Here is a 14,632-nt window from a genome sequence, read left to right on the forward strand (position 1 = left end):
ACTGAGAATGTCAGAACACTTTGAAAAATGAAACAGATCCTGGGGCAATCCTGTAGCATAGGATTATTTTAAAAAGATAGCATCTTTCTTTTGTCTTAAAACCATGGACAAAAAGACATCTTAAGGGGGTCTTCTCTTGATTTCTAGGTTGGATTGGACCTGAGCCTTCCACGACAGAGAGAGAGTTAATGTCAGGATAACAGCTCATGCTTACATAGTTCTTACTTTGGCAGGACTGTTGTTAGTTTTCCACATACATTAATTTATTTAATCTTCACAACAACCAATCCGATAGATTATACTGTTACGCCATTTGAAAGAAGAGGGAGCCGAGAGAAACTGAGTTCTTTGTCCCACCTTATATGCAAGTGGCAAGTGGCAGAGCCAGGATGTTTCAGGGAATAGGCTGGGCTGTGATTGTTCTGGGTGAGTTTAGGTGCATGATATGTTGGAAACACTGGTGGAGCTTAAATGTTCTCTCCTGATGTCTTTGAGGTGTATGGTTATATGAAATCATTTTTAGGCGGACATAATCAGGAAAAAAAGGGCTGCATCTGCCTCTGTGTTAGAGGAGCAGAGCCCTTACATTTGCAGGTGGCTTTCTTTAGGGTTTACATCTCCCACGGTAAACTCTGTGTTAGCAGAAATGGTGATAGAATAAGGCTTACTCTTTGGCGGGGCAGGGGGGGTGGTCAGTGGTGGAGAGAGAAAGGTTTACATGTCCTGAAGATTTTGTGGTGCCCAGAGTCCCTGACCCCAGGATGGAGCAAAGGGATTTACACGAAAGGATACTTCAGAGCTGTTCACTTCTCAGGAGGATGCTAGAGGGGAGAACAGAGACCTGTGGTCCCCCCTCCCCTCCCCTACCTCCCCTGTTTTTGCCCCCAGGTTGATAAGTGGAGGGATTGGATGAGTTTTTCAGGAGGACCATCGGATTTAAAAGTTCAAGAGCCACTGTTTTACATACATCTGAATTAAACAACAGAGCTGAAATTATTATGATAAAATACTACTAAAGATATGCAATAGAGCAATTTTGAAATTGCAGATATACTCACCCAGTGTGTGCTCATCTGACTTGTGATTTGCTTCAAAATACAATCCAGGAGTTCTCATTGTGGCTGAGCGGTTAACAAACCTGACAAGCATCCATGAGGATGCAGGTTCGATCCCTGGCCTTGCTCAGTGGGTTGAGCATCTGGCATTGCCGTGAGCTGTGGTGTAGGTCGCAGATGCAGCTCAGATCCTGTGTTGCTGTGGCTGTGGTGTAGGCTGGTGGCTACAGCTCTGATTGGACCTCTAGCTTGGGAACTTCCATACACTGCAGGTGCGGCCCTAAAAAGACAAAAAGAAAAAAAAAATACAATCCAATGCTACCGCTCACATTCTCCACCAAAATCGGTGAGAGACAGGGGTCCTGTTTGGTTCCCTCTGCTTCATCCCCAGTGCCTGGAAGATGACAGATACATAGAGGTGGCTCAATGAAGATCTGGTGAATAAATGAATGAGTAAACAATATGAATATTACTTACCTCCTTACTCTGGATGTTTCACGCTCTTCCCTTCCTCCATCTATCCATTTACCCATCTTTTTGACCTGGTGAAAAATAGCATTGAATATCAAACTTCTGGGGGAGGATGGCGAAGAGGTGATTTTTAAAAACACACACGAAAAGATCAACCTATTCATTGATATCAAAATTGTAAATTTTGGAGTTCCCATCATGGCTCAGTGGTTAACGAATCCGACTAGGAACCATGAGGTTGCAGGTTCGACCCCTGGCCTCGCACAGTGGGTTAAGGATCCGGCGTTGCCGTGAGCTGTGGTGTAGATCACAGACACTGCTCGGATCTGGCGTTGCTGTGGCTGTGGCGTAGGCTGGCGGCTACAGCTCCGATTAGATCCCTAGCCTGGGAACCTCCATATGCCACGGTTCACAATTTTTTTTTTGTCTTTTTGCCTTTTCGAGGGCTGCACCCATGGCATATGGAGGTTCCCAAGCTAGGGATCTAATCGGAGCTGTAGCCGCCAGCCTACGCCACAGCCATAGCAACGCCAGATCCGAGCGGTGTCTGTGATCTACACCACAGCTCGTGGCAATGCTGAACCCTCAACCCACTGATCGAGGCCAGGGATTGAACCTGCAATCTCATGGTTCCTAGTCGGATTTGTTTCTGCTGTGTTTGACGAGAACTTCTCAAAATTGTAAATTTTAAATTGTGAGAAAAAAAAAAGCAGTGAGAAGGCAAACATCAGTAACCACCCGAGAAAAATTCTTTGCAGGGAAAAATGACAGGGAGTCACTATCTGCACAAGATGGTATAAATCACTAAGACTTGAGGGAACTGTACCAAAAAAAAGATAACCACATTTTGCTATAACGTGATTATTTTCCAATTTTCCCATTTTCTTTCTATAATGTGGTTATCTCATTTCTGTTATTTGGAAAATAAATTTCTGAAAAATGAAGCACAAGCTGACCTGCTTCCTGCTGACGCTTTTTCCCAGGGGGAGCAGCTCTGGATCTGAAAGCCTGCCCTCCCAAACCGTTTCGCTGGATCCTCGACATGACCTGGCTGAATCTTGTGGAACTGAGTAAACTCCCGCAATTTGCAGAAATTATGAACCAGGTAATAAAGGGCTGGAAATAAAGCACAGATCTGTAAACCCAAACACACCCGGGCAGTTTGAACTGTGGCCTCCTGGAGTTCCTATGGTGGCTCAGAGGGTTAAGAACCTAGTACAGTATCCGTGAGGCTTCGGGTTTGATCTCGGGTCTCGCTCAGTGGGTTAAGGATCCTGTGTTGCTGCAAGCTGCAGATGTGGTTGCAGATGTGGCTGTGGCTGTGGCTGTGGTGCAGGCCGGCAGCTGCAGCTCTCTTTCAACCCCTAGCCTGGGAACTTCCATATGCCACCAGTGTGGCCGTAAAAAGAAAAAAAAATAAAATAAACTAGGGTTTTCTGGAGACACATCCTTCACCCAGAAGAGGACACAATAGCACAGCTTTAAGGCGCTGAGGCTCTCTGGGGGAGGTTTCGAACAGAGGGCTACCCCAAGGAGCCTTTGCACAGGTGCAAGCGACTTGCTTTTCCTTCCGTGTGGTGGGTGCAAGAATCATTTCTAACCTGCTTGAATTGCTGTCGGAATCTGAACCAGTGGATGGCCCCTTTTATTGTAGACTCTTGATGTTTTCACTATTTTTTTATTACTTCTGCCCATGATTAAATAATTTGTGCAAATTTGAATTTGAGACAAGTTAAGATGTTGAGGTCCTTTTAAAAAGAGTCAGTCATTTGAATGGTGAAAGTATAAAATGGTGACATGTAATGGTCAAACTGTGAAACAGGCCCTGATTTACCTGTTGTTTATCTTATTTGAAAATATAAATTGGTTATTGTGGATTAGTTGTTGATTCAGTTCTCACTGGAAAAACGGTTATGCAACTCCAGTTGAAGATGGTTATTACTGGGGTTTGTTGGTTACAACTTCGTGTGGTTACTGGTGATGGAAAAGGCAGGTGATAGGAGTTCCCGTAATGGCTCAGCAGAAATGAACCTTACTAGCAGCCATGAAGACACAGGTTCAATCCCTCACCCAGCTCAGTGGGTTAAGGATCCAGCATTGCCCTGAGCTGTGGTGTAGGTCACGGACGTGGCTTAGATCTGGCATTGCTATGGCTGTGGCATAGACCAGCAGCTACAGCTCCGATTTGACCGCTAGCCTGGGAACCACCATATGCCTTGGGTTAGTCCCTAAAAAGACAAGAAATTAAGAAAAAAAGAAAGAACAAATGAGCAGGTGATAGGTGGATTACCCTCAGGCTGGGGTTGGAGAAGCCTCAGGCTGTCGTCATGTGAACCTCTCCCCTCCACAACTCCCCCACCTCCAGCTCAAGAACGTACTAGGTGTGTCTGTTTTGTGGCATTTCTGGGACATTGTGTAGATTCTTTATCCCTTCAGCCATGGCTTTTAATGTGGTCAGTTGGATAAAGTCCCTGGATTCCATCTACAGTAGACAGTAATCTTTGTTCTGTGGTACAGCCACAGGTGAGTCCCCCAAACCCAAACAAATACTTTAAGGGGAAAAAAAAGGGAGGTCTGAGTTTGGTCTGAGACTAGGTAAGGGCACCCTTCAAGCACCACTGAAAAAAATCACTCAAAAACCATGCCCTGGGCTGAGAAGTAACATTAATATTGTTTGCCTCGGAGTTCCCGTCGTGGCGCAGTGGTTAACGAATCCGACTAGGAACCATGAGGTTGCGGGTTCGGTCCCTGCCCTTGCTCAGTGGGTTAACGATCCGGCGTTGCCATGAGCTGTGGTGTAGGTCGCAGACGCGGCTCGGATCCTGCGTTGCTGTGGCTCTGGCATAGGCCGGTGGCTACAGCTCCGATTCAACCCCTAGCCTGGGAACCTCCATATGCCGAGGGAGCGGCCCAAGAAATAGCAACAACAACAACAACAAAAGACAAAATAAAAAAAAATATATTGTTTGCCTCTGTCAATTAGATTTTCAGTACCCCTGGTGTGTGGTGTGTGGTCTTGTGGCTAACGCGAGGCTTACTATGGATAAGTACTTGGCAACAGTAACAACCTTGCGAGGGAAGTATTATGGACTCTGCTTTATAGATGAGATAACTGAGATGCAAAGAGGTTAAGTACTTGCCCAAGGCCACATAACCCAGAGATGGCCAAGCTATAATTTGACCTCAGGCTCTTTCCCTCACGCAAGCTGTTTCTCTCCCTTTTACACCACTGGATAGAGCGGAAGTAAAGGCACAGAGGGAGGAGTCATGCTTAGGAAAGTTGCACAAGTTCCCTGGGGACCAGCCATCAGTTTGGCCTGTCTGTGGGAGGAAGGGAGGGAGTAGGAAATGAGTCTCCCAGCTGAGTGGGTGTCAGGAATTGAAACAAAGATGGCCTCAAAGAGCAGCTGCCCTGCTTGGCATCCCAGGGCCAGCTCTTCAATTCCTGGAGGTGGTTTTGCTAGCAGGGAGTGGACAATGGAGGATTAAGGGGCTGAAAGTTATCCTATCACAAATGCAGCTTGCCCTGGACACTCTTTTTGTGGCAGAGTCAAAATTAGCAGATGGAAGGCCAGTGGGCTGGGAACAGGCACCCTCCTTCTTGGGACTCCTTCTAACAGCCAGTGTGGAGGAGACCTGCAGGGGGCACTGTGGGTAACAGAGCGCAGGTACAGTGCTCTAGGATGGGACTGCAGCAGCACCCAGGGCCTCCAAACCATGTGCCAGGCAGATTCTTTTGAGAGCAGCCAACCAGGGAGAGCCACTGCAATCTTCAGAGAAGGGCAGCTGTGAAACATTTCAGAAATCCTCCCCCAGCTTTTAGTGTCCCAGGAACAATGTTGGAGCAACTGAGTTACAGAGCAGTTGCTTTGTTATTAACTTGCACTCCATCCATATCCTAAATGATGAATTGCTTGTAGGGTGTGGATTTGGAGCAGTTATTTAATCTCCCTGTGCCTCAGTGAAAAGTCGGGATAATAGAAGTAAAACTACAGTCCGTGGATCTGCACCTAGTATCTGCTGTATAAATATTTGCAATTTGCTATTAGCGCTTACCATGGCTTTTAAAACATGCTTCAGACACAGTCTGAATAACATAGCCTGACTGCTGCTGAGGAGCAGCGTTGGGCTCAGCAATCCGTGGTTTTTCATCGTTAGGCAGCCCTTGGACATCAGGGAGCATTTTTAATGCCTCTGAGAACCTGTAGTTGTCTCCATGCTTCTGAAAGAACAGGTGTGTGAGACCAGTTCTTGGAGGGACTTCATCCATTCTTAGTTTTAAGGTCTCAAGGTGGGGGACCACTAGGAAAATGGAGTTTGGATTTTGTCACCTGTCACTGGTTTAAGTAGAGGTCCACATGCAGAGGTTTATCGGAGAGGTCTGTCAGTGTTTCACCCAAGGGCAACTTGGTGCCACCGCCACCCCGCAACCCTGAGCGCATCTGACAATCCCATGAACTTTTTGATTCCCATGAACTGGGGGCAGAAGTGCTCCTGGAAATGGGTGGGTAGAAGTCAGAGATGCTGTGAAACATCCTACAATGCACCAGACAGCCCCTCTCAGTGGCACCTTATTCTGGTCCTAAATGCCTATCATGCTGAGTTGGAGAAACCCCAGTCTGTGTTTTTTCCTTCTGAATCGTTTAGGGTAATTGATACATGGTCCTAATTATAGTTAATGATGTAGAAAAGCAGTGGAAAAACTGAAAGGGAATAGCAGCATCCAAGCTCTTTGAGTCATTTGGTTCTGAAGAAAAATGTAAACAGTGAGGTTATGTTTAAAAACCTCTCTGCCTATAAAGAGTGACCTTCTTAGGTTATTTGTTTCTAATTGCGTGTATTCTTGAGGCTGGCTAATTGGCTTATTTATTTTAGATATCTCGTAATGAGAAGGGATGGAAAAGCTGGTTTGATAAAGATGCTCCGGAGGAGGAAATCATCCCTGACGGATATAACGACTCACTAGATACCTGCCGCAAACTTCTACTTATCAGGTGAGATGAGGTCGTATCAGAGCTAGAAGCAGCCCTCACTAGAGTGTCCAGTTGCAGCTCCTACTTCAGTGAGTTTACGTCACTGTATCCCCATAGTTACTATAGTAAATGTATGTGCTTCCAAATTGGATGCAGTTCTTCAGTTCCTTGACAAGTAAATAAAGTGATGAATGCTTTATTTTGACAGCATATTAGTGATAGCACTTTTAGCAAAACATACATGAAAAATATGTTTTTACTATTCACTTTGGTCATCACTTACCATTGAGTGAATCATTTATTGTTGAATTTACTTCTTTAAAAAAACAGATCTCAGAGTTCCTACTGTGGTGCAGTAGGTTAAAAATTTGACTGCAGCAGCTCTGTTCACTGCAGAGGTATGGGTTGGATCCCTGGCTCGGGGCAGTAGGTTAAAGGATCCAGCATTGCTGCAGCTGTGACGTAGTTCATAGCTGTGATTCAGATTCTGTCCCTGGCCCAGGAACTTCCATATGCCATGGCCAAAAAAAAAAAAAAAAAAAAAAGAGGAGTTCCCATCTTGGCGCAGTGGTTAACGAATCCGACTAGGAACCATGAGATTGCAGGTTTGATCCCTGGCCTTGCTCAGTGGGTTAAGAATCCGGCGTTGCCGTGAGCTGTGGTGTAGGTCGCAGACACGGCTCGGATCCTGCTGCTGTGGCTCTGGCGTAGGCGGGCAGCTACAGCTCCGATTAGACCCCTATCCTGGGAACCTCCATGTGCTGCAGGAGTGGCCCAAGAAATGGCAAAGAAAAAAAAAAAAGAAAAGAAAAAAAAAGAGACAGATCTCACAAAGTTACAAGGCAATTACTGTTTGAGCTAACTGAGAATATTGTGCTGTTGAAATGTATGAATGCTCTTTTGACTATTAAAATGGAAGCAAAGGTTTTTTTGGAGGAAATATTTGAAATTGATGTTGAGGAGGAACATTCTTCCTCTTCTTTTTCTTCTCACCTTTCATAGTTTCCCAATATACAGTAGCTCAAGGAAGGCTTCTCTATTGGAAGATCAAAGGGAGAGAGAGAGAGAGAATGTGTGTGTGTATGTGTGTGTGTATGTGTGTGTGTGTGTTTTACTGGGTGAAGCAGAAGTATGGAGTTGCGGAGAGATGAAACCACCAAAAGAATAACAAAAAATAGGATTAGGGAGTTCCTTTCGTCGTGGCTCAGTGGTTAACGAACCACAGGTGCAGCCCTAAAAAAATTAAGAAATAAATAAAAGATAGGATTATTTTGAAGTAGTTTCTGTCTTTCCTCATGTTAACCCCCTGGGCTTTCTTACAAGAAGTTGTTTCCTGGATGTTGTCACTCATTGAGAGTGATCAGACTTGTCAGCAATGGTGACCTCATGACAGAGTATGAAAGGGCTACTTGTTTTTATTGGAATAGATGTCCATCTTTTATCCATCATCTAAAAATTGAGTCTATGTCAAATGAATAAAATAATCTACTAGCAACTAAGAATCCATAGAGCTTGTCATTTAAAAATATCAAATGACATTCATTTAAGGTGTTGCTGTTTGTGTAGAAACTACCACCACCTAGGCTACACAGATGGTATTAAATAAATGCTTACTGATGAAGCTACTTCTGACACAGTTGACATGTTATCTCACCCTGAAGACCGCAGAACTTCGAGTGTGCGGCAGGTTGGCCCCCATCACACACTGCAGTTGGCATCCCAGCTGAGTGCCCAGAACCCCTTGCATCTCAGCTGAGTGCCCAGAACCAAGAGTGAATGTGCTCCTGTGCATTAGTTTGAATGGGGAATTGCTTATCTGAAGCTGGTAGCCTAATTGCTAGGGATAATCATTGATGTTTAAAAAAAAACAAAACAAAAACTAATTAAAGCTTCAGAGTAGTTGCTGCTTCTGATAATGAGTCAGTAGGATCAGTTGACTCCTTAGCTCCCCTGTAGATGGGCAACAGAACTGGCTCTGCCCTACTCCTTGCTTATGCCTGGTATCAAAACCATGTGATTAAGTTTGTACTCAACCAGGAATAGAAAACCTTGCCATCTCTCTCACTCATATCTGCAGAAAGGAGAATTCGCTTGTCATCTTTTTGCTAATTGTGTGTTCTTTATGCGCTTCAAATTTGAGTGAATTAAGGAGTTCCTATTGTGGCTCAGTGGTACCATACTCAACTAGTATCCATGAGGATGTGGGTTTGATCCCTGGCCTCACTCAGTGGGTTAAGGATCCCGCATTGCTGTGGCTTTGTATAGGCCAGCAGCTTCAGCTCCAATTGACACCTAACCTGGGAACTTCCATATGCCACAGGTGTGGCCCTAAAAACCAAAAAAAAAAAAAAAAGTGAATTAAGAAAAATAAACACACTGAATTTATTGACTCTTCCTTGTGTGTGTTGCTAGGTCTTGGTGCCCAGACCGTACTGTTTTTCAAGCAAGAAAGTATATTGCAGATTCTTTGGAGGAAAAGTACACAGAACCAGTTATCCTGAATCTGGAGAAAACTTGGGAAGAAAGTGATACAAGAACACCTTTGATATGTTTCCTGTCCATGGGATCCGATCCCACAATTCAAATTGACGCATTGGCCAAGAAATTGAAGCTAGGTATGGTCAGCAATCTGAAATTTAGCAAAACCTCCGTATTTTTTGCCCCAGATTTTGCCTGTCATAATTTTATAGCTGATTCTCATCAAAATACCCATAAAACTGAGAAAAAATATTAAACTTCTTCCTCTTTCCTCCCATTTCAGACTTCCTGGAGTGAGGGTGTGATACAGATATCTTTGTGCAGAAAGGAAACCCTCATCTACCATATACTGATTTTCTTTTTTTTTTTAAGTTGTAAGCAGATGTCTGTACTTCATGGATAGCAGACTAGCAAGAATGAACAGGCAGGAGCAAATTTTATTGCTGTGTCTGTATAAAGTTACAACAAAGCCTATTTTGTCACAAACGGAAAAACGTAACCATTTTAGTGTAATGGTTATTTAGGGATTCATCCATTGACGCTTTCCATCCACCGGTGCCAAATAGAAACACGGAGACAGGGTTTAGGTCGAAGAAGGAAAAGATAATTTTATTGCTTTGCCAGGCAAAGGAGGGTCACAGCAGGCTAATGCCCTAAAGACTGCGCCCTCCTTGGGAGAGAAGAGGAGGTGATTTTATAGTTTGGGAGTGAAAAATAGGGCCACAGATAAGGATTAGGCTTTCATTGTTTTTCAAAGCTGGTGGTCCTTCTTTACAGAATGAAGAATGCTTCATTAACATCTTCCTTTTGTTGGGGGTTTTAGTTCTGGAAGAACTCTAAGGTATTGTTATCTGTATTCCTTGAGGAGGAACTAGGACCCTGCCCCAGGGCTATAGTATTGTTTCTTAACTGCTCCTCCCAGGTCTCTGCATCCTCTTCCTTCCCTGATTAGCAACTGTTTGAACCTGCCCCTTGGAACCCTGGGAAGGTCGAGGCTGAAGCTTATTCCCTAAGAACAAGAAATGGGGGATACAGAAAGGCTTGTGCCAGGAGCCCCACAGGGCCTTGCTTGGTTTCAGTTTCCCCAGGGATCTCCCCTTACTCTCTTGGTCCCAGGTGCAAATATTCGAGGAAGAAGTTCATTGGTTTTGCTTTGGTCATGTGCTCCTTTCTGGGCCAATCAGAGAGCTGTTGCTGTGGGGATGGTTGCACGGCAAGAACCACCTATATGGAGCTAGAGACAGAGTGGGGGGGCTCCTCTTAGAAGAGGATACTGTTCCCAGAGGAAGGGTGGTTTCCACTAGAGTTAGCATTTCAAATTTACCTCAAAATAGTGCTATTGTCTAGGGCAAGGGTTTAAGAGTAGAGTAAAGAAATTAACTCAAGGTCTCCTTTGGGAGACTTTTTAAGGATGACTTTAAATAAATACGTAAGGCCAGAATGGTGCTATCACCTGTAGTATTATTACATATTATCATCCTGCTTTGCTTGGCAATTTGGTGATTCCGTTTCTTGCTGCTACTTCAGTTTTTCTAGCAATTGTTTGAGCTTCTGTTTGGTTGCTTTGTTAGGATACTGAAACATAGTAGATTTAACTTTGACACCAAAGGACACAATGATATTTAGGAGAGTTAGGAAACCTCATACTGTTCACCACTTTGGGTAAAAATCCCCCAGATGGGTGTGAAAATGAAACTAATATGTAGACAGAATAACATTAATCTAGCCTCAAGTAGAGGTGTTTTGTTTGGATAACTGAAGAATAGGTAATTCTTGCATGCTCAGGGTGAATAGAATTCTGGAAATCCTGAAATCCAAGCACCTAATTTTATAGCTGGGAAAATGAAGGTCAGGAGTTAAGGCCACAGAGCTAATTGGTGGCAGATCTGACTCAGGACTTAACCTCAGGGCTTCTGAATCCCACTTCAGTGGCCTTTCTCTTTCATCACCTCTCACAGCCTTCAGTGGGAGAATTAACCAGTTACTTGACCTCAACTCGAGGGATGAAACCAAATCAAGTAGGTTTTTGTAGAAAAAGAAGGAAAATTTCTCACTGTGGAACCTGTCAGTCTCTGGGGTGAGAGATTCAAAGGAGATAAATTCTGCACAGAAGCACTGGGTGCCTGCAAAAGAGGGAGAAAACAGATGGATTTGTGTTTTAGGAGCCTGCGTGAAGGAGAAAGGGGTTTTGAGGATGGATTTAAAAATAGAATCCAAACACAAATGAAACAGAACAAAGAAATAAAATATAAACCCACAAATTACAACAGCAGGAATGAGAAAATGAGCACAACAAACTATACAGTGAAAAAATTTAAATAATAAGGTCATGGTATATAATTATGGTAGTAATGTTTAAAATTTCATTAGAGTGGACTTTTGCAGGGAAATATAAATTTACAGTTTTTCTCAGAAATGTTGAAAAACCTGAATAGACCAATAATCAAGGTGAGAAAAATTAGAAGTTTTAAAATAATTGCCTCAGCAAAGGCACTGAGTTCGGATGTTTTTTTGGTAAATCTGTTAAAATATGACTGCTATAGTCCATTTCAGAACATAGAAAAAGAGGATACATTTTCCTCTATTTTAAGGGAATAGCATTATCCTAATATCAAAAACAGAACAAAATAGTCACTGTATAAAAGAAAGAAAACCGCAAATTGATCCTGCTTATCTATATAAATGTTGGGACCTTACCCAAAGTGCGAGCAAGAAAAATTCAGTGTTAACATTAAAATAACATGCAAAAAATAATAATGTGTCTTGACTAAGTAGGATGCATAGACAAATCTGAGAAAGGTATAGCGGTGTGAAAAAAATCTCGGCACAACAATAAGTGAAAGACTTTTCCTTAAGCTATTATATTATTATCTTGATAACTGCTAAAAAGGCATTTTATAAAAATTCAACATTTGTACTTGGCTTTTAAAAGTGGGAATAGAAGAATATGGTATCAGTATGATAACGAATATGCACCTCGTGCTTTTTGGGTGAACAATTGGCGACGTGCCTCTTAAAGTCAGGAAGGAGACAAAGATGTCTGCTGTCACCACTCTCATTTGGTATTGCTGTGGAGGATATTGCTGATGTATTGTAGGAATTATAAATAAAAGGTATAACTACTGGAAAAGAGGGACAAAAATCAACATTACTCTCAGACAGTGTAATTGTCTGACCTAAGAACACAAAGGAATCAACTGAAAAACTATTAGATTTAATAGCTTAGTTCAGTAAAGGGGCCAGTTCCAAAATAAAGATATTAAAAAAAAAATCTATGGAACATTCTTATAAAAATCCCATTCACTATAGCAATCAAAATAAAACTGAGAAATGATCTTTAAAATACCGATTAGAAGAAAACTCTAAAACTTTCTCAGAGACATGAAAGTAGGATAGAAAAAAATGGAGAATTGAACCACCTTCCAAGTATAAAGATTCAATATTGTAAAGATGTCAATAGTCTCTAAATTAATCTATAAATTGAAATGTAAGTCTAATTGAAACTCCAGCAGTGTTTTTTTCTCCCCTAATTGGATAGTAGAGGGATCTTAGATCATCTAGAGCAATAAATGGACAACAATAGCTAACAAAGCTTGAAAAGGAAAAAGAATAATGGGGAACAAACGCCATCAGATACTTAAAACTTTATCAAATGGCCATAATTTAATCAGTGTGGAACTGACTCAGAGTAGATAAACAGATCAATAGAGCAAAATGAAAGGCCCCAAATTAGAATCAGTGTATACAATAGCTTAGCCTGTGATAAGACTCACATTTCAAATCAGTGGGAGAAAAATGGATTAGTCAATAAACAGTGTTGGGGTAGCAGGTTAACTTTAGAAGAAAGAAAGAATTATATCTCACATTAAACTCAAAGGTACAGCCTACGTTGATTAAGGTTTGGGTTTTAAGTGGTTTGGGCTATAAGAAGAATAAAAAGACTGTATTGATACTATTGGGGTGGCTGAGATATTCTTAATCATAATACCAACATCCAAAACCAGGGGAAAAGCTAGACAATTTGACCGACGTTTTAAAACTTCTGTTATGTCAAAATCACCATAACTAAAATAAAAAGGCAAATTGCTGTTGCATCCAAGTTGGGGCACAGTGAGCCCCAACAAACACACAGGAGAGTTTGGAGCAGAGAAAGGCTTACCGCAAGGACCAGACGAGGGGGATGGGCAGCTTATGCTCAAAAGACCCAAATTTCCCGATGGTTTGTGGGGAAGAGTTTTTAAAAGGCAAAATTTGGGGTGAGGGCTGCAGGGTGTGTGACTTTCTTCTGATTGGTTGGTGGTGAGGTCATACGGCTGGTCCAGGAATCTTGCTCTCAGCCGGAAGTTACCTACCTCCACCTGGGTGGGGGCTGTAGTTCTCGTAGAAGAACTCAAAGATATATTGTTATTGCCTCCCTTGAGGAGGAACCAGGACTCTTTATTGCTGCTCTGTTATTTCTTGACTCCTTCTCCTTTGTTTCTGCATCCCCCCACTTCCCTAATTAGCAACTATTTGAATCTGCCCTTTGGAACTCAGGGAAGGTCTAGAAGACTGACGCCTTTTCCTGTAGACAGGAAGTGGGGGACACAGAAAGGCTTGGGAGGACCCCCTAGGCCCTGCTCCATTTCAAAAGGAAGATGGAGGTGGGGGTTGGGAATTATAGCATTCCATTTCAGCTGGAGACACTGGCAGTTCTTTTAGGGGGGGCGCGAGTTCTTTTTGATGTGTATCATGAATCTTAAAAATGTTCGTATACTTTGTTCCAACTATTCTACACATACGAGTTTTATCATAAAAACAAACTGAAAGATACACATCAAGATTCATATAGGATGATGTTTAGTGCTATTTACAATATTGAAAAATTTAAAGTGTCTTAAATATACGAAGGGGGAGTGGCTGGACAAGAAAGTATTGGCACGGTGGAGCATTATGCCACCATTAAAAATTATTTCCCAGTAATAGTTAAAGACAATAAAATACTCATACCTACTGTTACGAAATAGAAATATAAAATGACATATGTGTATTATTTCACATATTGATAATTTTTTTAATAATTTTCAATATGGATCAATCTCTTATTCAGAGCCCTTGGGGTCAGATATATTACAGAAATCAGAATTTTCCAGCCTTTGGAAAGGTGATATTTTGTATATTATACAATACATTGCAGAGGAAAGTATTAATATTCATAAAGCTATGAATAAATAAAGATTATAAATAGCCTCATATCCATTCAGGTCAGCCTCTGCCACCAAAATGATTTTGTGGCAAAACTGTCAGAGTTCGGAGTGTTTTGAATTTTGAAATGAGGGTAAGTGATTGTGGATTGTGCACAGGAAAAACATTAGGATGAAGGTTTTTATGGAAGGATTTTGGTGATTTTCATTCTCTTCTTTATGGTCTTCTGTATCTTACGAAGCTTTCATTATAAACGTGTTATTTAGTTAGATTTTTTTAAAGTTTAAAAAAAAAAGAGGCGTTCTCATCGTGGCTCAGTGGTTAATGAATCCGACTAGGAACCATGTGGTTGCCGGTTCGATCCCTGGCCTCGCTCAGTGGGTTAAGGATCCGGCACTACTTGGAGCTGTGGTGTAGGTCGCAGATGTGGCTCAGGTGCAAATGTGGCTCGGATCTGGCATGTGGCTGTGG

General features: G+C 42.3%; 1 protein-coding gene across 1 annotated transcript in view; it reads left to right on the forward strand.

The window, feature by feature from the left end:
* The window catches only part of DNAH8 (dynein axonemal heavy chain 8), a 269,859-nt gene that overhangs the window by 195,314 nt on the left and 59,913 nt on the right, over positions 1-14,632 (forward strand). Inside the window, 3 exon segments of the mRNA XM_047797103.1 lie at positions 2,510-2,631; positions 6,402-6,520; positions 8,912-9,114. Coding sequence (XP_047653059.1) covers positions 2,510-2,631; positions 6,402-6,520; positions 8,912-9,114 — 444 coding nt within the window.

Source organism: Phacochoerus africanus, chromosome 9 (assembly GCF_016906955.1).
Source record: "Phacochoerus africanus isolate WHEZ1 chromosome 9, ROS_Pafr_v1, whole genome shotgun sequence".
NCBI classification, from domain to species: domain Eukaryota; kingdom Metazoa; phylum Chordata; class Mammalia; order Artiodactyla; family Suidae; genus Phacochoerus; species Phacochoerus africanus.